We start from the raw sequence: 18,875 nt of genomic DNA, 5'->3' as shown, positions 1-18,875 counted from the left end.
ACAGACAGACAGACAGACAGACAGACAGACAGATAGAAGGATGGATGGATGGATGGATGGATGGATGGATGGATGGATGGATGGATGGATAGATAGATAGATAGATAGATAGATAGATAGATAGATAGATAGATAGATAGATAGATAGATAGATAGATAGATAGATAGATAGATAGATAGATGGATGGATGGATAGATAGATAGATAGATAGATAGATAGATAGATAGATAGATAGATAGATATGCCAAGCTGATGGTTTCCTTCTCTGCCAGTCGCAAAAGGTTAGATAGGTGATACATAGTCTGTCAGAATGCAATGTCAAGTCCAAAAAGTATCCCCTCTCGGTCTCTTTTACTTTTCTTGAGTAATTCCACTTAATCTACTTTATACTCCACTACATTTTAGGGGAAATATTGCACTTTTTACTCCACTACATGTCTTTGGTAACTTTAGTTACTAGTTACTTTACAGATCAGATTATTAAAACAAAATATTATCAACAAATTAAATTAGATATATTGTTATAGATTACAATACACAACAGAATACAAAGTAAATAAAATGAGCCACACTTTTTTATTAATCTTTATTGAGCATGTTAAAAACATAACAATAACTAAATAAAGCAAAAGAGCAGTAAAAAGGAAAGCAAAAAAAGAAAAACGAGCAAATGGGATCCTCGGGATCCTAAGCAACAAACGCATGACTTACGTATAAAATAATATAATTCATGTTCAAAAGAGATAGGAAGTGGTTAAAACGTACCTGGTCCTCTGGTCTTTATAATTATTTATAATGATTAATCATAAACAAAGTAAAAAAAAAAAAACAGTTTGAATCAGTGGGTGTCTGGTGTTTGGCTCGTGGGTTAAAACAAATCAAAGTAAAACAATAACAAAGAGAACAAGAGAGAGAGAAACAGCCGCAACATTAAAGCAATATTTACATTATTCTATCAATTTTGAATGCATGACTTTTATTTGTACAGTGTGGTATTACTGCTGTAAAAGATCCGAGATCCTCTTTCACTACTGCGATCTCTAATTAAAAACGCGCACGGACCCACGGACCCATCTTGTGTTCATGCGGCGTACTTGCACGTCTGGAGTCGTTACTCCCATGAAGCACTCCCACACTACGTAGTCTCTCGGCGGATCTGGGATCGGCTTTTTTCGGAGGCAGAAAAAACACACACGTAGCCACCCCCGGTACTTGTGTAAACGGAGTGATAATGACTTTTGGATGAAAGCGAGAAAAGAGTCTTGAATAGATCTGCTGCTGGAGACTGATCTGCTGCAGACAGTTCAACTTTGTATGTATTTTATTTCTTTATCTTGCGCAGTCCAAACCGAGCACGGAGGCACTGAGGGGGATCGGAATTTACCGGTGACAAGTCGGGGAGAAAAAGGGAAAAGAGGATCCACACTCGTTATATGGATTTTTTTTTTAATTTCTTGTCATTTTAATCACAATAACAACCGAGATTTTGACTTGAGTCGATGAAAAGTACTTAAGGAGAGGGACAACTTTTCCCCTTGCATCTTTAACTCTGAAACGGCTCCAACCATGGCGAAAAAGTATGATTTCCTTTACAAATTGTTACTCATCGGGGACAGCGGAGTGGGCAAAACATGCCTGATCATTCGTTTTGCTGAGGACAATTTCAACTCCACGTACATTTCCACCATCGGTACGTTTTGTGTCATTTCTGTACCAGCTTATGATTGGCCTCTGCAAACTCAGGACGCAAATGTTTGCTGAATGCTGACATTTCGTTCTTCCTCTTATTTGATGCTGCACAAACTGGTTTCCCACAGATTGCTTTCGTGTCTCAACTAGTCCGTGCTCTCTCATTTCTTTTTCATTTTTCATTGTGTCTCTTACCCCTTTTCCTCTCCTTTTTATTAAACTCCTGTTGAATGTTTTCCTCTTGTTGAATGTGTGTTGTGCTCTCTCCTTCCTGACTAACTCCCCCATCTCTCCCTCAGATCTCATTCCTCTCACTCAGAGGGTCCACCCACCCTCATTCCTATCTCTTTTACCATCTCAACGTTCCCAGAAGAATGGTTGGCTTTCTGGCATACACAGATTTTTTTTTTTTTACAGGACAACCCCCTTCCTCTGTCTCTCACTATCTCTCTCTCTGTCTGCCTGTCTGTCTATCTCTCTGTCTGTGTATCTATCTATCTGTATGTCTGTCTGTCTTCTTGTCCATCCAGCATGGACAAAAGCATAACTCAAAGTTACTGCGTCCTGCAGGCTTTCTTACATGTCTGCTTGTGGATGGGAGTGCACTGAGGGGTCAAAATCACCATGAATTAGTCTCCACCCCTGTGAGGATGACCTATATGCAGTAGTGTGTGTGTTTGTGTGTGTGTGTGTGTGTGTGTGTGTGTGTGTGTGTGTGTGTGTGTGTGTGTGTGTGTGTGTGTGTGTGTGTGTGTGTGTGTGTGTGTGTGTGTGTGTGTGTGTGTGTGTGTGTGTGTGTGTGTGTGTGTGTGTGTGTGTGTGTGTGTGTGTGTGTGTGTGTGTGTGTGTGTGTGTGTGTGTGTGTGTGTAGTTCATTTCTGAGGTATTTAACTCATTCTCTGTCCATCCATGCTAATTTCTGCTCTTTCTAGGCATCGACTTTAAAGTAAAAACCATTGATGTGGATGGAAAGAAAGTGAAACTTCAAGTCTGGTAAGAGATGACAGTTAGTTGCTTGTCTGGAAATGCTTTGTTATTTTTCCTCCCAGTAGGAGCCTCCCTTCTGTTCTCCAGTCACTTTACGTCAGCAACATCATTTCAGCGTGCTATAGCCGTGTGTAAAATGCATTTTAAATGCATCCTCTTGCGTCTTCAACCTTCTTTTGACTGTTGTATTTTAAAGTTCTTGTACGATGCGCATACTTCAGTGCACATTTTTCTTCCTTTGACTGTGTGTGCTTTGTGCAGGGACACAGCAGGGCAGGAGAGGTTCAAGACCATTACAACAGCCTACTACAGAGGAGCCATGGTGAGCACAGGACGCCTGCAGAACAAGCAGACTGGATAATCATGGTTGACATCACTGTGTCTTTGTGCTCGCTCTGTACCTTTTGACTGACTCCTTAAATCCTGTGTCTTTTTTTATCTCCGCGTCAGGGCATAATCCTGGTGTACGACATCACAGACGAGAAGTCTTTCGAAAACATCCAAAACTGGATGAAGAGCATCAAAGAAGTGAGGCTGTTTCCACTTAGTCCTGGTGAAAGATAATTAGGAAATACTTAGAGAATATTGCTTAGTCAGTTGGATACATATTAGTCATGAGTATGGGCCTTTACTCACTGCTGCAACAACGACGCAGGGTCATTGCACAACTGCTGATGAGTCAGTTCACATAAATCACACAAAAAACATCTTTCCACTCTTACCCCTTGTACAGATCTTGAACTTCCTTTTACTGAACAAATTTTAAGGCTGTAGCTCAACATTATTTTCAGTAGCGATTTAATCTTCTTTTCTGATTATTTTCTCAATTAATTATTTTGTCTATAAAATGTCAAAATCAGGAAAAGTCCTCATTGTAAATGACTTCAAATGGCTTGATTTGTTTGAATCTCTGTCAAAAACACAAATACATTTAGTTTTCAAAAGCAAATACTCCAGAGAATGCTTCCCAGGTTAGCTTGAAATTGCCTTGATATGATCAATTGATTAGGAAATGAATTGCAGATTAATATTTCCTGATGAAAAACTGTCCACATCTAGTATGAAGAGCTGATTTATCATGAGGAGCTGGCACATTGTTTCTTTAAAAAAAAATAAAAAATGAAGTGTACTTCTGTTCATCTTTTTATTTCAGAGGTTTCGGGGGAGATTTCTTTTGACTGAGAAGAAACCAAATCATTTCACACACTGTATTGTTTTTATTTAATTTTTTCAAAGTATTTTAGGGCATTTTTAGCTTTAATAGATGGAGGGCAGTTGAGTAGTGACATGAAACAAGGCGAGCACATTTGTTGTATGGGTTGTAACCACTATTCTACCAGGACGCACATAGCTTTATATTTCTTGTGACTTGTGAGTTGATTTAGCTAAAGACTCAACTTGACATAATCTTTAACTTGACTTGACCAAGAAAAAAGGACTTTGACCAAATTACTTGAACTACGTGTCTGGCATTCATACAGAGAATCCTCTGTTCTCGGTCTTTGTTGAATGTTTCAGGCTCAATGTCAGAACTTTTTAACCATCATTTTCTGTAATCATTTCATTGAGGATACCCTCGTCATAAATACAGGTTAGACAGACAGGTTCAGTGCAGCTTATTCTGCTCGATGTAGAGATGGCTGCTTTTCTCCATTTTGATCTCAACTAATCAATTAACTGCATTCCTTCTTTCCCAGAATGCATCAGCTGGGGTCAGTCAAATGCTACTAGGCAATAAGTGTGACATTGAAGCAAAGCGGAAAGTTTCCAGGGAGACAGGAGAAAAGGTGAGAAGACCAGGATTGTAACTCTCCCTATGTTTTGTATTGTTTTCCACACAGCCATGCTGCAGTGTTGTGGTAGATGGAGTAGTCATTGTGAGAAAGAGCCAATAGAAATGATGTTTGAGGAAGGGATTGAATGTGTCACACAAGTTTCAGATGTATCCGCCTCACGTTTGCTTAGATAAGAAGCAGGAAGTGATTATTAACCGTATCCTGACCTTGTGTAATCTGCTCTGTGTTTGTTGTTGACAGTTGGCAAAAGATCATGGCATCAGGTTCTTTGAGACCAGTGCAAAGTCCAGCATCAACGTGGAGGAGGTGAGCTAGAATGTAACCGCTGGACAAAATGGTCTCTTCATACGTCATTAAACTTATGAGCGTCTTTTTTTATGATGTCTTCATTTGCTACAAATGCTGCAAACTTAACTTTCATGTTCTCTACCTTTCTATGTTTTCTTTAGTCTTTTATGTCGTTGGCACTTGACATACTACATAAATCAAGCAAAAAACCAGTAAGTTCTGCAAAATAATTCCAAACTGAAGCATTAATACCTCCCTGAATGAAGGCTGTATGTTATTCTAGATATGTCTGTAATTTCCTCTCTTTGTCTGTATTTCCTTGTTTTACAGGGCCCCACAGGCCGAGAGGTGAAAATCACAAGCAGCACAGAGAAAAAATCTTCAAAATGTGTTCTTCTCTAGATATGAGGTTTGCCAGCACACGTAAGAAAGTTAATAAATTTAAGAGCACATCAGTATTACTAGGGAGAATTTCAGCACAGCAGGTTTTCTGTCTCCATCTGGTGGGCTCACATATGATTACCGTACATACAGGTCCTCAAACTATATGTTTACACCGAAACTACTCTTGTAAGTAAGACCGAATTATATCGAGGTGACTGTGCCTGTGTTTCCCATTGAACTGCCACATCTCCTGTCATAGTGTTATTGTCATGCAAAGTGGATAGCACAAACAGACAAGTGACACAGTATTTCACCAAGCAGTACCCGCCATGTTTAGTAAAGTAACATTTCTAATCCCACATTGTATTTCCCTACAACAACACTGTTTTTTAAAACTGGGTAATTATGTAAAAAAAAAACACAATACAAAAAAACTGCGTAATAGAACAATTTTACTCATGTGTGAGTACAGTAGTAGCTTTTAGGGGCTTAGTGGACGAGGAAGGTTTTGATTGAAAGTGTTTTGATTCACAGACAGTAGGAATGTTGTCGCGCATCTTGTAGATTCTGTTGGATGGTTTAAATACTGGACAGAGTAGAGTGATGAAGGCATGACGTTTTTTTGTAAGACAACACAGAGTATTTATCGCCCTGAATCAGTCAACAAAAAGCCAGTTGGAATATTCCACACTTACATGTTTTGTTCAGAAGGATAATGTTCACACATGAACCACTATTTGAGCGTAAAGGCAATCGCCAGAAGTAAAAACGTTAGCCTACACATGAACCACAACACCCACTAGCTTCCAACTGATTTCACGTGTTCGGCGTGACAACATAAGTAGTCTCATCTAGCCACTTGTTAGCAACCACCTTTTTTAAAGACACGTACAAGCAACAAGCAAACAATTGGGGTATTTTCCGACATATTTTAGTCTATTTTGTAGAGCAAAATGTAAAATTCTCTTTAGTTTGTTTTAGCCCACGCCTTATTTCAGGCATCTAACCAAAAAATCCATTAAAAACAAAAATGATTTGCTTTTGAGACAAGGAACCAGAAATGCAAAAATGCTCACTCATTTCGAGTATTTAGGACTCATCCCCGCAGCACTCCATTGGTAAATTGCTTAACTAATGAGTCATAAAACATCTTTGGTTCACAGTGCACATACGGTACACTTTTGTCAGTTCACTGTATAATAGAATATAAATACTTTATCGATCCCAAGCTGGGAAATTGCAATTAATATTGTATATATTCCATTCATGCAGTGTCTTAAGAGAGAGAGGGGAAACATTTTAGGGGACCATAAAGACATTGCACAGATGTCATAGACTGAACATGACTAAATTGTAACATTTCTACTTCCATTTCATCATGTGTATGTGCTTCTCCTTTGAGAAATACTGAGATAGTTCAATCATTTACAGTATTTTAATGAATTCAACAGAATCTACACTAACAGATGCTATTTACCATTAAACCCTGAGTCTATTTTGGTTTAATGAATCAAACAAGATGGATGCATGGAGTTGAATCTGAAACAAACACCGGTGGTAATTAAGTTTGGTTTTAGCAGATGAATGGATTGAGAATGTGGACGATGGGAACAGAGATAAGTGCAATATGAGAAGATGAGTGCGGGGATAAAAGAATGATGGATAAAGCAAGTAAATGGACAGGATGTGTCCCTCACTTTGAATTGATTTAGTGGGTCTTGCCTTTTATCTGAAGTGCCTGGTTAATCTCTTACTAAACACTCCCACACATTAGCTACACCTGACAAGACGGTCTCCGCTTTGAGGCAATTTCAGATCATTCAAGACGACTCCAATTAAAGGTGCTCATCTGATCCAGACAGACATACTGTATTTCCTGTATCTGCTTTTTTATGCATTTCTTTCACATGCAGTGTCTTTTTAAACCTGCCACAAGACTTAAGACGTGATTAATAAAAAATGTTAAACAATAAACAAGATGTGTGTGTTGTAGTTTGAAACCACACGTTGGCAAGTCAAGACAATTTTTTTATTATTTCAAATCACTTTTATTAGAAAAAAAACACCCCAAAACATCCTTTAATGGGGAAACAAGGAAGGAATCTCAAGAGGAGCAACAGAGGGATCCCGTTTCCAAGACACATAGATATGCGTTAGATGAGGTTTTGTTTTTCCATTATTATACAGTTTATCTTTCTGTATGAAGGGTCCAGCCTACAATGTTTCGGTCATTGCCATGGTCTGTTTTTAGAAATTTAGGATTCAAGAGGTTTATTGTCACTCCGGTTATACAACTACGAACGTGTTCCATTAAAGAAAAACGGTAAGTAGTAACAGTGAGGGACAAATAAAATATAATAATAAGTTTAGGAGGCAATATTAAAGAAAAAATATAAATTAAAGAAAACTAGTGAAAGTAAAAAGACTTAAAAAATAAAACATAGTAGAATAAAATAGACTAGAATAATATAATTCAATACAATTCAAGTTTATTTACAGTCTTATTTATGATTTACATAGACCCAACATTCCCCCCTTGAGTACACAGTGGCAACGAAAACCTTCCCTATTACAGGCAGGAACGTCGGACAGACCAGCTCTATGGAGGACGGACATCTGTCTACACCGGTTGTGGAGGAAGAAAAGGAGAGAGAAAGAGAGAAAAGACAGACAGATGGACAGAGAGACAAAGACAGACAAAGGGACAGCCCCAGAGATGCAAGCAACCACAAAAGTAACATTAACTATAATAATATCTATAGTAATGTGAATATGACTTATATGTTATGGCAGTTAATACAGCAGAATAATAGAAACAAGCACAGCTAAGGTGAGAATATGACAATGATAATAATTATGGTGGTAAATGTGATCAGTGATGAGTAATATATATATATAGTGGTAAAAACAGCTGTGATACATATATTACTTATGGTGTTTTTATGGCTACAAATTTTATGATTTATAAGACTATCGACAGTATATATGACTAACAGTTATAATAGCAGCAGGGAGCGTCATGCAGGACCACGGCAGCAGGCACCACCACGATCAGCAGAGACCTGCGAGATGACAAAGCACAAACAACTCCGGGAAAGAGGTTGGATTAGTAAAATGCTTTGATGAGACATGAACAATACAAACAGAGAGGAGAAAAGCTCAGAGTATCAGGAACAGTATTATCCCTCTGTAGACCAGGCCTATAGCAGCATAGCTAAGGGCTAGTAGCCCTAGCTTTATCAAAGAGGAAAGTTTTAAGTTTACTTTTAAATAAGGGTACGGTGTCTGCCTCCTGAACAACACTAGGGAGTCGGTTCCACAGGAGAGGAGCTTGGTAGCTGAGGCTCTGCCTCCATTCTACTTTTGGAGGCTCTAGGAACGACGAGTAGTAGTAAGAACATATTAGAAGCAATAAAATATATGTTCAGTTGTATTTACAGTACAGTATTGCAGTGGATGTTACACAGTATTGAAATGTTATTGTTGGGTTTTGGCTGTTTAATCCCTCGGGTACATTACTGTTTTACTTTTTTAAGACCAAAATGAAGATGACTCTAATTCACATAGTGAGGCAGGTCACAGTTATAGAGCAGAAGATGGGTTTGCGTCTGCAAGGACACTAAAGGAAATACGTCTGTTGGCACATCACTGTTGGTTCATACATATCCTAAATTAGACCAGGCACCTATATGGGGCACTCATTCTCACTATAGGACCCCCGTTCCCTTCTTCTTATCCACCCTCCTCCCAATACAGCGGCCAGTACGGTGATGGTGTTTCCTCCTCACTGCTGCAGGACCAGGGGGCTGGAGCCTGTCGCTAGGCAACCGCCCCTCCTTTCCAGCATCAGCACCACGACGCTCTACTGCATCTTCGTCCTGCGTGCCTTGTCATCACGCAGGGCAGGTTTCGGTTTGCAAACACGATACATTCCTTTCTCGGAGCCAGAGCTGTACCGAGGACCAGAGGAGGAAACGCGAGGCCAGCAGAGGGAGGGGCGAATCAACAAAAAAAGAAGAGGAATTACAAATGAACTTGGATGGATTTAAATATGTCATCCCAAATATAGGAAGGCTATGTTATGTTCATGTGACGTCTGGTGGGAGGCAGTGAGGTAAACGGGCTACACACACACAAACACACGGGCTGAACGGGATGCCCGCGTGACTGCAGGGAGGAAAGAGGCGGAGGAGGAGGAAGGGGGGGTCTAGGTGCGTGTGGAGGACCACCGCAAAACCCCCGAGGTAGAGTTGTCAAAGATCGAAATCTGTGAAGAAAGAATAATTCCAGTCTGGCTGCTGTTTTTTTTCTGGGGGTTTTTGTGTGCAGTTTTTAAAAAAATCGATGAAGGATATGTATTTCCTGCTCACGTCGAGGTAATTAGTCTCGCTTCCCGAAACGAACCGATTATGTGATTTTGGGGCTTTGCTCTCGACACACAGTCTTTTTTTTTGTTCCTCCCCGTGACAGGATGAGGACCTAACATAAGGTCGCGGGAGTTGAGCGCACATGTTCGGATGTTGCTCCTTCTGATTGGACACACGGACTGAGCGGCTCTCTGCTGTGTGGGGGGTGAAACAACGAGCGATCAGCTGCTTTCTATGGGATGCTTTAAAAAAATTGAGGCCTTGCTCCGGTCTCCAGTTACCGCAATGCCACTATAGCGAGAGGAGGGAGAGGTGGAAGAAAGAAGATGGAGAGGAGGGAGCCGCAAAAAAGCAAACGAGTATGACAATGATGTATATAGCTTGCAAAAAGTTCCATTTATATGATTGTTTGTGCTTTATTAAGAGAATGTATAGACTGTAGGTGATAGTGGCCTGTGAACTGCATGGGGTGAGAGAGACACTGATTCCAGTGGAGCTATAAGCTACCTTAGTGTCATGGCTGAAATGTCAAATGGGGTGAGAACGATGGCTGCGAGTGTGTAGTGGCTGCTCAATTCTCAACTTTTTGCTGACAGAGTTCTTGGACTCACTGCTGGACTGTAGTGCGCAGCATGGGGGATTGCGCAGGACCTATGGCATCTGCCCCTGGAGGGCTTGGTGCATAATTGTGACAGAGTGGAGCTCTGAAGCCGGCAGTTATGTCTCTACCATCTTCTTCTCGCCTGTACTTCTACCCACACGACTGAGATTTGTTTTATGAACCCAGAGTGAGTGTGAAACTTCTCCCACCCTCCTTCACACACACACACACACACACATCGAGGAACCTGACATGCCTTCGCCGTCAGACTCCAGCAGCGTGGCTTCAGCCTCGGGGTCTCGAGGCTGGTCAGACAGCCGCAGGGGCATGTCGGGCCGGGGTCCCGGTGGGGCTCGGCTGCTCTTGTACCTAGGGCTGTGCCACTTGGGCCTGGGGGCCATGGTTCTGGCCTTCTCTTTCACCAGCATGGCCTTCACCTCCTCGGCCCGCGTGAGGCAGTCCTGTCCATTCTGGGCAGGCTTCTTTGTAAGTGTAAATAACTACAAACATATAGTGTTAAGAACATAGCAGAGATCTGGAAGGGTGTTTTTCTGATTGTATGTTGCAGGTGGTGGCGTCAGGAATAGTTGGAATAATCTCATGGAGGAGACCTCTGACTCTGGTGGTATGTATACGTCCATCTGATAAAAGGAGCTTGAAAGTCCCTTAGCTACAGGTTTAAAACCATGTGCCATGGAACAATGCTGGATGACTGAGAGGGTTAACTGAAAACACCACTAAAACATGATATGAACTCAAGTGAAGGGTTGATAAAATAATCTCACCTCAAGTATCCTTTAGTAGCTGTTCTGGAGCATTCAAAAACATCACTATCGTCCTGTAGGATTGTATATGGTCAATTTAAGGACTTCTCGTCCATGTTGGCTTAGAAGCTGAAGTTCAAAGTTTATTCTTGACTCTGGAAACAGCAGTTGAAAAGTGAGAGGACATTTTTTTTTACATTTTATTATTAGCATATATTTTGCATATGTATGAAGGCTTTTTGATTCAGTAGAGTTAACCCACAGCAAATGTGAGGATGTCGAAAGTGTCCATCCAGAAACCAATCCAGGAACTTCGCTGATTAGTTCCTTACCCGGCATCGTGTTTGGTTGGAAGAATAAAACTCGGCCCTCCACGGCACGAGTTTTAACACCCTGCTCCGCATCAAAACACTGTTCTGTGTTAACCCCGCAGGTGTCACTGTTCATGCTGCTGTCCGCGGTGTGTGTGATCCTCAGTCTGGCCGGCTCAATGCTCTCCTGCCAGAACGCACAGATGGTCAAGTCTATGCTCACCTGCCAGGTACACAACATTACGCAAGAGTTGTCTTCTGCCTCAATGCTGAAATGCCCTTCTAGCAAGATGCATTGGGGAACATGTTAGAAATTTTTGTGAATATGTTTTTTGGTGTGCACTTCAGTACCTCACACCAATCCTCTGTGTATGGGAATGTGTGTAGGTGGAGAATGGACTTTGTGTGTGCTGCGCACCCACTCACTCCTGCTCCATCACAGAGGAGGAGACCCTGGTCCTCTACCTGAATGCCGACTGTCACTCAGTCAGACATCAGCTGAAGGTGGGTAGGCTGTGTCTCTATACCGGAGATTTTTTCACAGTTGTTCAAGTCCGTCTTAAAATAATAGTCAGGTGCTCATATTAACAGTAAAACAGGTTTTTCCAGCTGTGAACCGTGCCTCATTATTCTCGCCATTAAAAGATCCTTAATGTGCTTGTGATGGAGGACAACGTTACAGTGTTTTTAATACAAACTTCCCTCTTTTTGTAACTATCCCTCCTCAGCAGCTTGACATCGGGAAAACACTGACACTGAGGGGAAACCCAAAACCTATTTCGTTGTTCATACCTCTGCCTATTCAGAGGCGGATTAACAAAGGCTGGCCTAGGCTGAACCCTAGGGGCACCAGGTGTGCAGGGGCCTTGGATTGGCCAAACCTTTAAAAAATTGTTTTAATTTAAAACACTTGGGGAAAAAAATTGCCTCCTATTGGGGCCCTTAAAGCAATTTTTAAAATGAAGGCACTGATTGGATAGATATGGGACACATTAACCCTATCAGCTGCCATCATGTGGCCGGGTTCATAAGGTCAGTTTTGTTGTCAAATCACTCACTGTTACTAGACAGTACAGCAGCAAACTGTCAGAAAGGAAATGTGATTGTGGAGCCGGACAAAGAAAAGCACAACGACTGAAAGAACAGCGGGACCAAGATCTACTAAAGAAAATTACTAATTTGAGAGGATTTTTCAAGGTTGCAGACTCTTCTTCTGTTCTAGCTGGGTTTGTTTTTCTAGTAAAGCATGATTCAGGAGGGGGGCCCAAACAAACAGTAGCCTAGGGGCCCATGACCACCTTAATCCGCCACTGCGCCTATTGACTATTGTTCTAAGACAGACTTGAACATTTACAAACCTATCATTTATATATAACATATTCCCACCAATATATTACCTTTATAATGTCTGATTTTGATTTTCTGAATGTGTATTTCTCCAAAGGACCTTTTGTTCAGTGCGTGCGGTCTCAGCATTCTCTCCACCATCATCTGTACTCTGTCCACTGTGACCTGCAGTATCCATATATTCTCTCTGGACCTTGTGCACCTGGTGAGTACAGACACAGCACATTTTACATTTTCCACACTGGCTCTTTTCTTCTTCTTCTTCTTCTTCACGAATGACAAGTACTCAGCGATTAAACTACACGGATGCATTTTTGAAACATTTGAGTTATACAAATGTTGTAGCCCATTATATCTGTTGTATGTATGATGTTTCCCATTCTACCTTCCTAGCTGGCGCCACATCGCTCTCGTTCAGTCAACCCAGAATGCACCACTCCTCAGGACGCCTTCCTGACCAACATAATGGACTTTGAGGAGTTTGTCCCACCCATCCCTCCGCCCCCCTACTATCCTCCTGAGTACACCTGCAGCTCTGAAACAGATGCTCAGAGGTACCGCACTTAATAAGTATTGTTATAAATGCCGTATGTAATAGCCTTGCACACGATTAGAATGCAGACACATTGGACAAGAAAATGATTGTTTAATATTTTTGTATTAACGTCCAGCATCACCTATAATGGTTCCATGGAGAGCCCTGTTCCACTCTACCCCACTGACTGCCCCCCTCCTTATGAAGCTGTGATGGGACAAAGAGCTGCAAGTCAGGTGTGTGTGCGTGTGTGCGTGCGTACGTGCGTGAGGTGTGTGTGTGTGTGTGTGTGTGTGTGTGTGTGTGTGTGTGTGTGTGTGTGTGTGTTTTATGTGTGATGTCCTATGTGTGTTTTATGTGTGATGTCCAATGCTGATCTATGTCTGTTTTGACTGTCAAGGCAACAGTGTTTGACTCCCATGGCAATGAGCTGTCTGGAGACAGAGGAACTTCTACCGCCTTCAGTGGAGAAGGTGAGAAGATGTCGTATTGTAAAAAGTCATATTTCCATGTCTTTTTCATTATAAAGCCGGTTGAGGTACTATATAAATACTGTGAAAGTATGAAAATGCTCCAATCCACAGAGAAATACACACTGCCCGTCTTCAGAAACTGATCAGAAAACCTTAAATGTCAGGACTTCAGTACGGTTGTGTTATTACAATTATACTATATATAGGTAGAAAGTGCTGCTACAGTTGCTACAGTCATTCCCCAGCTGCAATGATGGTGCAGAGACTCAGAGAGCGCGGAGGTGGAAGGCCATAAACGCTGGCCAATCAGAGCAGACTAGGCTTTTTCGGAAGGGGGGCTTAAAGAGTCAGGCACTATAACAGAGCGTTTCAGAGAGTGTGAATACAGGAATATTCAGACATACAGCATGAGGAAATGAATGTGTTTGTTAACATTAAAGCGTGTAAAAATGTTCTAGTATAAACCTAAAATATAAGTATTAACCTGTAAATGAGATTAACATGGAGCCTTTAAAAATGTCAACAATGTAATAAATTATTAAAGGATCTGTAAATGCTTTATGGGCACTTCAAAAACAGGGAGTCTATATTGGAAGAAACTACAACTGCTTAAATTAGATCTGTATTTTAAAATATAATGCTGAAAATCATGATAAAATGTGCCATTAATTAAAGTCAGTTATTGCTTGTGGTATTTAAGTAGGTACACAAAATCTGTGCTATGAGTCGAACTAAAAGCAAAAATGTGTCCCTTCACACTAACAGATTAACTTTCATTACTAGTGTCCATGGACAGTGGATCTCTGTTGATGTCGGAGATTGTGGACATCCCTGATGATTCCTCGCCCTCTGAGGACTCCTGTCTGATGGAGGTTGGGCTGAGGACCCAGGGGGAGAGGGGCAACAGGAGTATTTGTGAGGGGGGAGACGGAGGAGATGGTGGGGAGTACATCAGCTTTCGTGGTCCCCCATCTCAGACGCCAGAGAGTCCTCTGGCAGGAGGACCAAGAGCCCGGCGCTTCCTCAGAGGAGAGAGGTCCAACTCCTGCTCTTCACCCAGCACAGCGACTACCACATACAGGTGAGGACGCACACAGAGGCGATTCTAGAGTCTGTTGGGGCTCTGAGCAAAAATTTGCAGGACTAGCACCATTATGTTATAAATAATCTGACACCAACAAAAAAATTGTGAAATGTAATTTTTTTTAATCTTAGTTCACACATGCACATTTTAGTTATTTTCAAAGTAACTTATTTTAAAATATGAATATAAACATTAAAAAACCTGTAATTCAATATGAAGAAGTTTTTAACAGGTCAGGTGGTGCTCCCTTAGAGATGTCAGGTCTACTACTGTCATTGCAACCTTTGCACATTGTCACTGCTGTAGTTTAACGTTAGTCTGCCCTCAGGGGCCCCCTACTGACCTGGGGTCCCAAACATGTCGCCTGCCTTGCCTGCTGTAAAGCGGCGCCTCTGGACACACACACACACACACATATGCAGAATCAATGTAATAATTTAAAAGCTCTAGAGTTGATGGTGTTTTTTTGTGCTCATCTGTTTTGTGCTGCAGGTCTCCAGTACTGCGTCGCCAGGCCATGCTAGCTAGTAGCTGTTCACAGCTGGAAGTAATAGAAAAATCCACCTCTCCACAGCGATCCTCCATCCCAGAGTTCTGTCTTCGCCCCTCTACTCCCTCACATCAAGGAATTACCCCAACCTCCTCTGCTCCTCCCATTTCATCCTCCTCAGCTGCCAATGAGCAGAGTGGTGGTCATGGTAATGTGCCACCTGTCCCGGGCCAACCACTGTACCTTCGACGAAGGGCTGGGAAGAGTGAGAAGGCTGGAGAGAGTGTAAGAAGGGGAAGCGAAGGGCTTCTACGTCTTGTGAGGTCCCACAGTGAACCAGGCCTCGGCTCCTCAACTGATACAGGTAAGTTAGACACAAAAAGGAGTAACACACACTGCATTACTATTTCAATTGCCATAACCTGTCCTTGTATCTCCTCTTCTGTAGTTGACTTTGGCTCTGGAGACAGCAAAGTATCGATAGACACAGGTAAGAGCTACAGGACTTTAAGATGTGATGTGATGGCCCAGGGGTCTATAGCGCAAAACATCCTGGGTTCAAATCTGGCTCTGTCATCATCGCCTCTCTCTTCTTTCCCGTCTCTTTTCCCATTCAACTGTCCAATTAAAACGTTTTTTTTTTTAAAAAGATCACACATCTATAATTCAACACATTTGCGCCTAACGTGGCAATCATTTATTAAACCCTCTACGAAACTACATATTTAAACTAAGGTGGATTTGTCCCGAGTGCATGTGATTTATGAACCTATTCCATTGACTTAAATTAGCAGTGGATTTAATTACAGATTGATAAATTAGATTCCCCTGTGGAAACAATAATATGCCTCACCAGTTCCTCATTTACAAGTTATCTTAAAATAACACATACTGATTTATGAATGTTGCGCTTCTTCTCCTATCAAAGACTGGCACGGCAAAGTAATGGATATACATGGGACACATCAAAAGATCTGCAGTGGCTGATGGTCTGTTGGAATTGTGCAATATGAAGCTTCATCTTTTAGAGTTTAAGTAGCCTAATTTGTACCTTTTGGTAGATTTATAGTGTTGACATGGTTGGTATATTATTTGATTCCATTAGTGTTCCATGTGTGCAGATATACAGTATGCTAAAAAAAAAAAGGCGACATATTTGTGAAGCCGAAACATGTCTTACACCTGACCAAGATGGAATTGATGAATACAGATCAATATCAGATGTCTTAGTATTTGTGTATTTTGCCAAAAATCATTTCCTTTTTTTTCTGACTCTGTCTCTCATAGGTCCATCCTCTGAGGCATGCTTGTTGCCCCGCACCTCTTTGCCTCCTGCTGAAGCTCTGCCAAGGAAAGGCAGCATGAAATCAGCTGCCACTGGGGTGCAGCTCCCCTCCAAACCTCCACCCACCTCACCGCTGCGTTTACCTAAAGACTGCCACCGTTCCCTAGGAGACCTTAAGGTTAGTCTGAAAGTAGTTTATACAGAAGCAACCAAGAACTTAAAATTAGTGACCATGGAAGTCTTAGCAAAAGCTGGACTATTGTCTTATTTCAACTCCCCCTTCACTGATCTTTTTACTTTGTCCTTCAGGTGACTCGTGGTCTGGTGGCTCGCTTCCTGCAGCGCTCCAAACGCAACCTATCGCCTTCCTCCGACCATGCTGGGAGCGTAGGTCAGGGGCCTAAGAGGAGGACTGGCGTTGAGGGCGCTGCCACCAACCACATGCCCTTGGAACAAGTATGACACCAGTTCTGATTATAAGCTCATTTATTTCCCTTTATTTCAAATTCACTATATCCGAATAATCCAGTGCTTCTGTGAGTAAAGTCATCTGCTCTTCTAAAGTTTTTCTTCACTAACTCATCTCCAGGTGTTGCTGACCCCGTGGAACACTAGCAGAGGACACCCCAACCATCACTCCCATCACCCTCATCACCGTGGACACCACCATTCCCATAGTGACAGTCGACACAACCGGCACCACGGCAGTCGGGCACCAGAGGGGATGCACCTGCGCAGCTGTGGAGATTTAAGCTCCTCGTCCTCTGCGTCACTACGTCGATTAGTGACACCTCATCCACCGCATGGGTCATCAGGAGCTCTCTACTCAGAGTCTGCACTGTGAGGAGGCGAGGAGGGATAGAAGAAGGAAATAGGATGCATATGAGGGAGGAAATAAGGCAGGTTCATGAAAATGAGATTGTGAGGCAGTTTATGGAGTTATCTACTGTAGTACTGAACATTTGAAAACTTTCCTCCTTTTCCTCTTTTTCGCCTCTGTTTCCTGAAGCCTTATTCAGTGGTGCTGTTTGCCTCTCTGAACATCTGCCCAGAGCTCACACTATTTCAATGTCCAGCATCAGTGAAACAGTCACTTGTTGCTTATTTCTGGGCAGTTTGGTCTCTGTCCTAAGAGAGAGAATAAATCCACAACTGGCCGAGACAACCAACCAGAGGCATATTTTCTGCTGTATTCTCCTCTCCCTCTCTCATTACTGACTTGGTAACATATTTTTTTTCTCAAGACCGGAGACAGAACTCAACAACCATTAACTCACATGTACATTCAGTCTATTACATAATTATGGGTTGCAATATACCTCTGGCCCTTTTGTATATTGCCATTCATCCACAGGAAACCCTCATTTTGTCTTCCATTGATTAAAGAAAATGCATCTCAATAAACATATAGTTAGCTGAGTACAATGTTAGATAAACAGATGAGGTTGCACATGAGGACAAATGCTCTCACATGGAAAACCCTTTACCGAGTTGCTAATTTGGTCTTTTTCTTTTTTGCAATGCAGTTTCCCATTTTCTCCATGTTTTTCCATCTCCACACTGGCCTTCACAAAAAAGGCAGCCAGCATTTTAACATTGACATTAATGCACGCTACACTACAGACACATGCTAAGCCTTTGAAATGTATTCTCTGTTGGTGGCCCCTGGACAGGTTTGATTTGCATATGTGCATGTTTTGCTACAGCCTCCCGAATACAGCAGGAGCCTTGTGCATTCAATCCTGACCGTCTGTGTAACTATGTAACATGTCCTCAGAATGTCTTTATCTGCATGTTTTGACAATGCTTCTTACTTTTTTTCCTCTTGCACCTAAGACCTATGATAATAGCCATTTGAAATGTGTTTGTGTTATTAGACAGCTGAAGGGGAAGGTCAGAGTCAAAGATGCGCAGTGTTCCCGAAGTTTCCTGCCAGATGGCTCCAAACATGTTTCTGCATTCTAATTTGATTTTTTGATAGGGTTTAAAAATATTTCAAGTTCACATGCATATCTGTGACACTGGCTAAAGCAGCCTGATCCTGTGAGATAAAGAGGTGTAAATTGCACTGCGACTCTGATGACACGAAGAGTCCCTTCCAATAAATGTACAGATAAATTTGTAAAGAGGGGTAGCAGGGGTGGTGGAAGGGTGGTTAATGAAAAAAAAGCCTTGAGCTGCGAACATATGATGGGTGTGATCACTCTGGATACTGGGTTTATTGAAGCGTATCAATATTTATGTCAGATTGGAGGTTTTTAATGTTTGGAAAGTATTTTTGGTGTGCTCACTAAGTGATGATTTTGACGCCCATAACAGTAAAATCGCATTTCGGATACATTCATATGTATGTACCTAATTTAAAAAATGTACATGCATACTGACCAGGCCTGCACACAGGTACGGGCTCACCCATACACTCCCTTATTAAGGCAATAAGCTGTATTTCTACCTCCTGTCTTGCATAAAACAT

At 41.8% G+C, this 18,875-nt stretch overlaps 1 protein-coding gene across 1 annotated transcript; it reads left to right on the top strand.

The window, feature by feature from the left end:
* Positions 1-1,156: 1,156 nt before the first annotated feature.
* fam189b (family with sequence similarity 189 member B) lies at positions 1,157-17,246 on the top strand (the record flags this gene model as incomplete). The annotated part of the gene is made up of 20 exons (XM_083917817.1): positions 1,157-1,691; positions 2,623-2,683; positions 2,939-2,999; positions 3,128-3,205; positions 4,375-4,464; positions 4,714-4,779; positions 4,923-4,973; positions 10,682-10,738; positions 11,311-11,418; positions 11,576-11,692; positions 12,633-12,740; positions 12,929-13,089; positions 13,207-13,306; positions 13,471-13,561; positions 14,327-14,624; positions 15,120-15,481; positions 15,566-15,607; positions 16,405-16,580; positions 16,712-16,855; positions 16,992-17,246. Exons 1-20 carry the CDS (start codon positions 1,568-1,570, stop codon positions 17,244-17,246), a joined length of 2,550 nt encoding a protein of 849 aa, XP_083773943.1. The 5' UTR covers positions 1,157-1,567.
* Positions 17,247-18,875: the final 1,629 nt, after the last annotated feature.

The sequence above is a fragment of the Echiichthys vipera genome, assembly GCF_963691815.1.
Source record: "Echiichthys vipera genome assembly, chromosome: 8".
Classification (NCBI taxonomy): Eukaryota; Metazoa; Chordata; class Actinopteri; order Perciformes; family Trachinidae; genus Echiichthys; species Echiichthys vipera.
The sequence above is the reverse complement of the archived record's forward strand: the minus strand, read 5'-3'. Positions and strand labels throughout refer to the sequence as shown.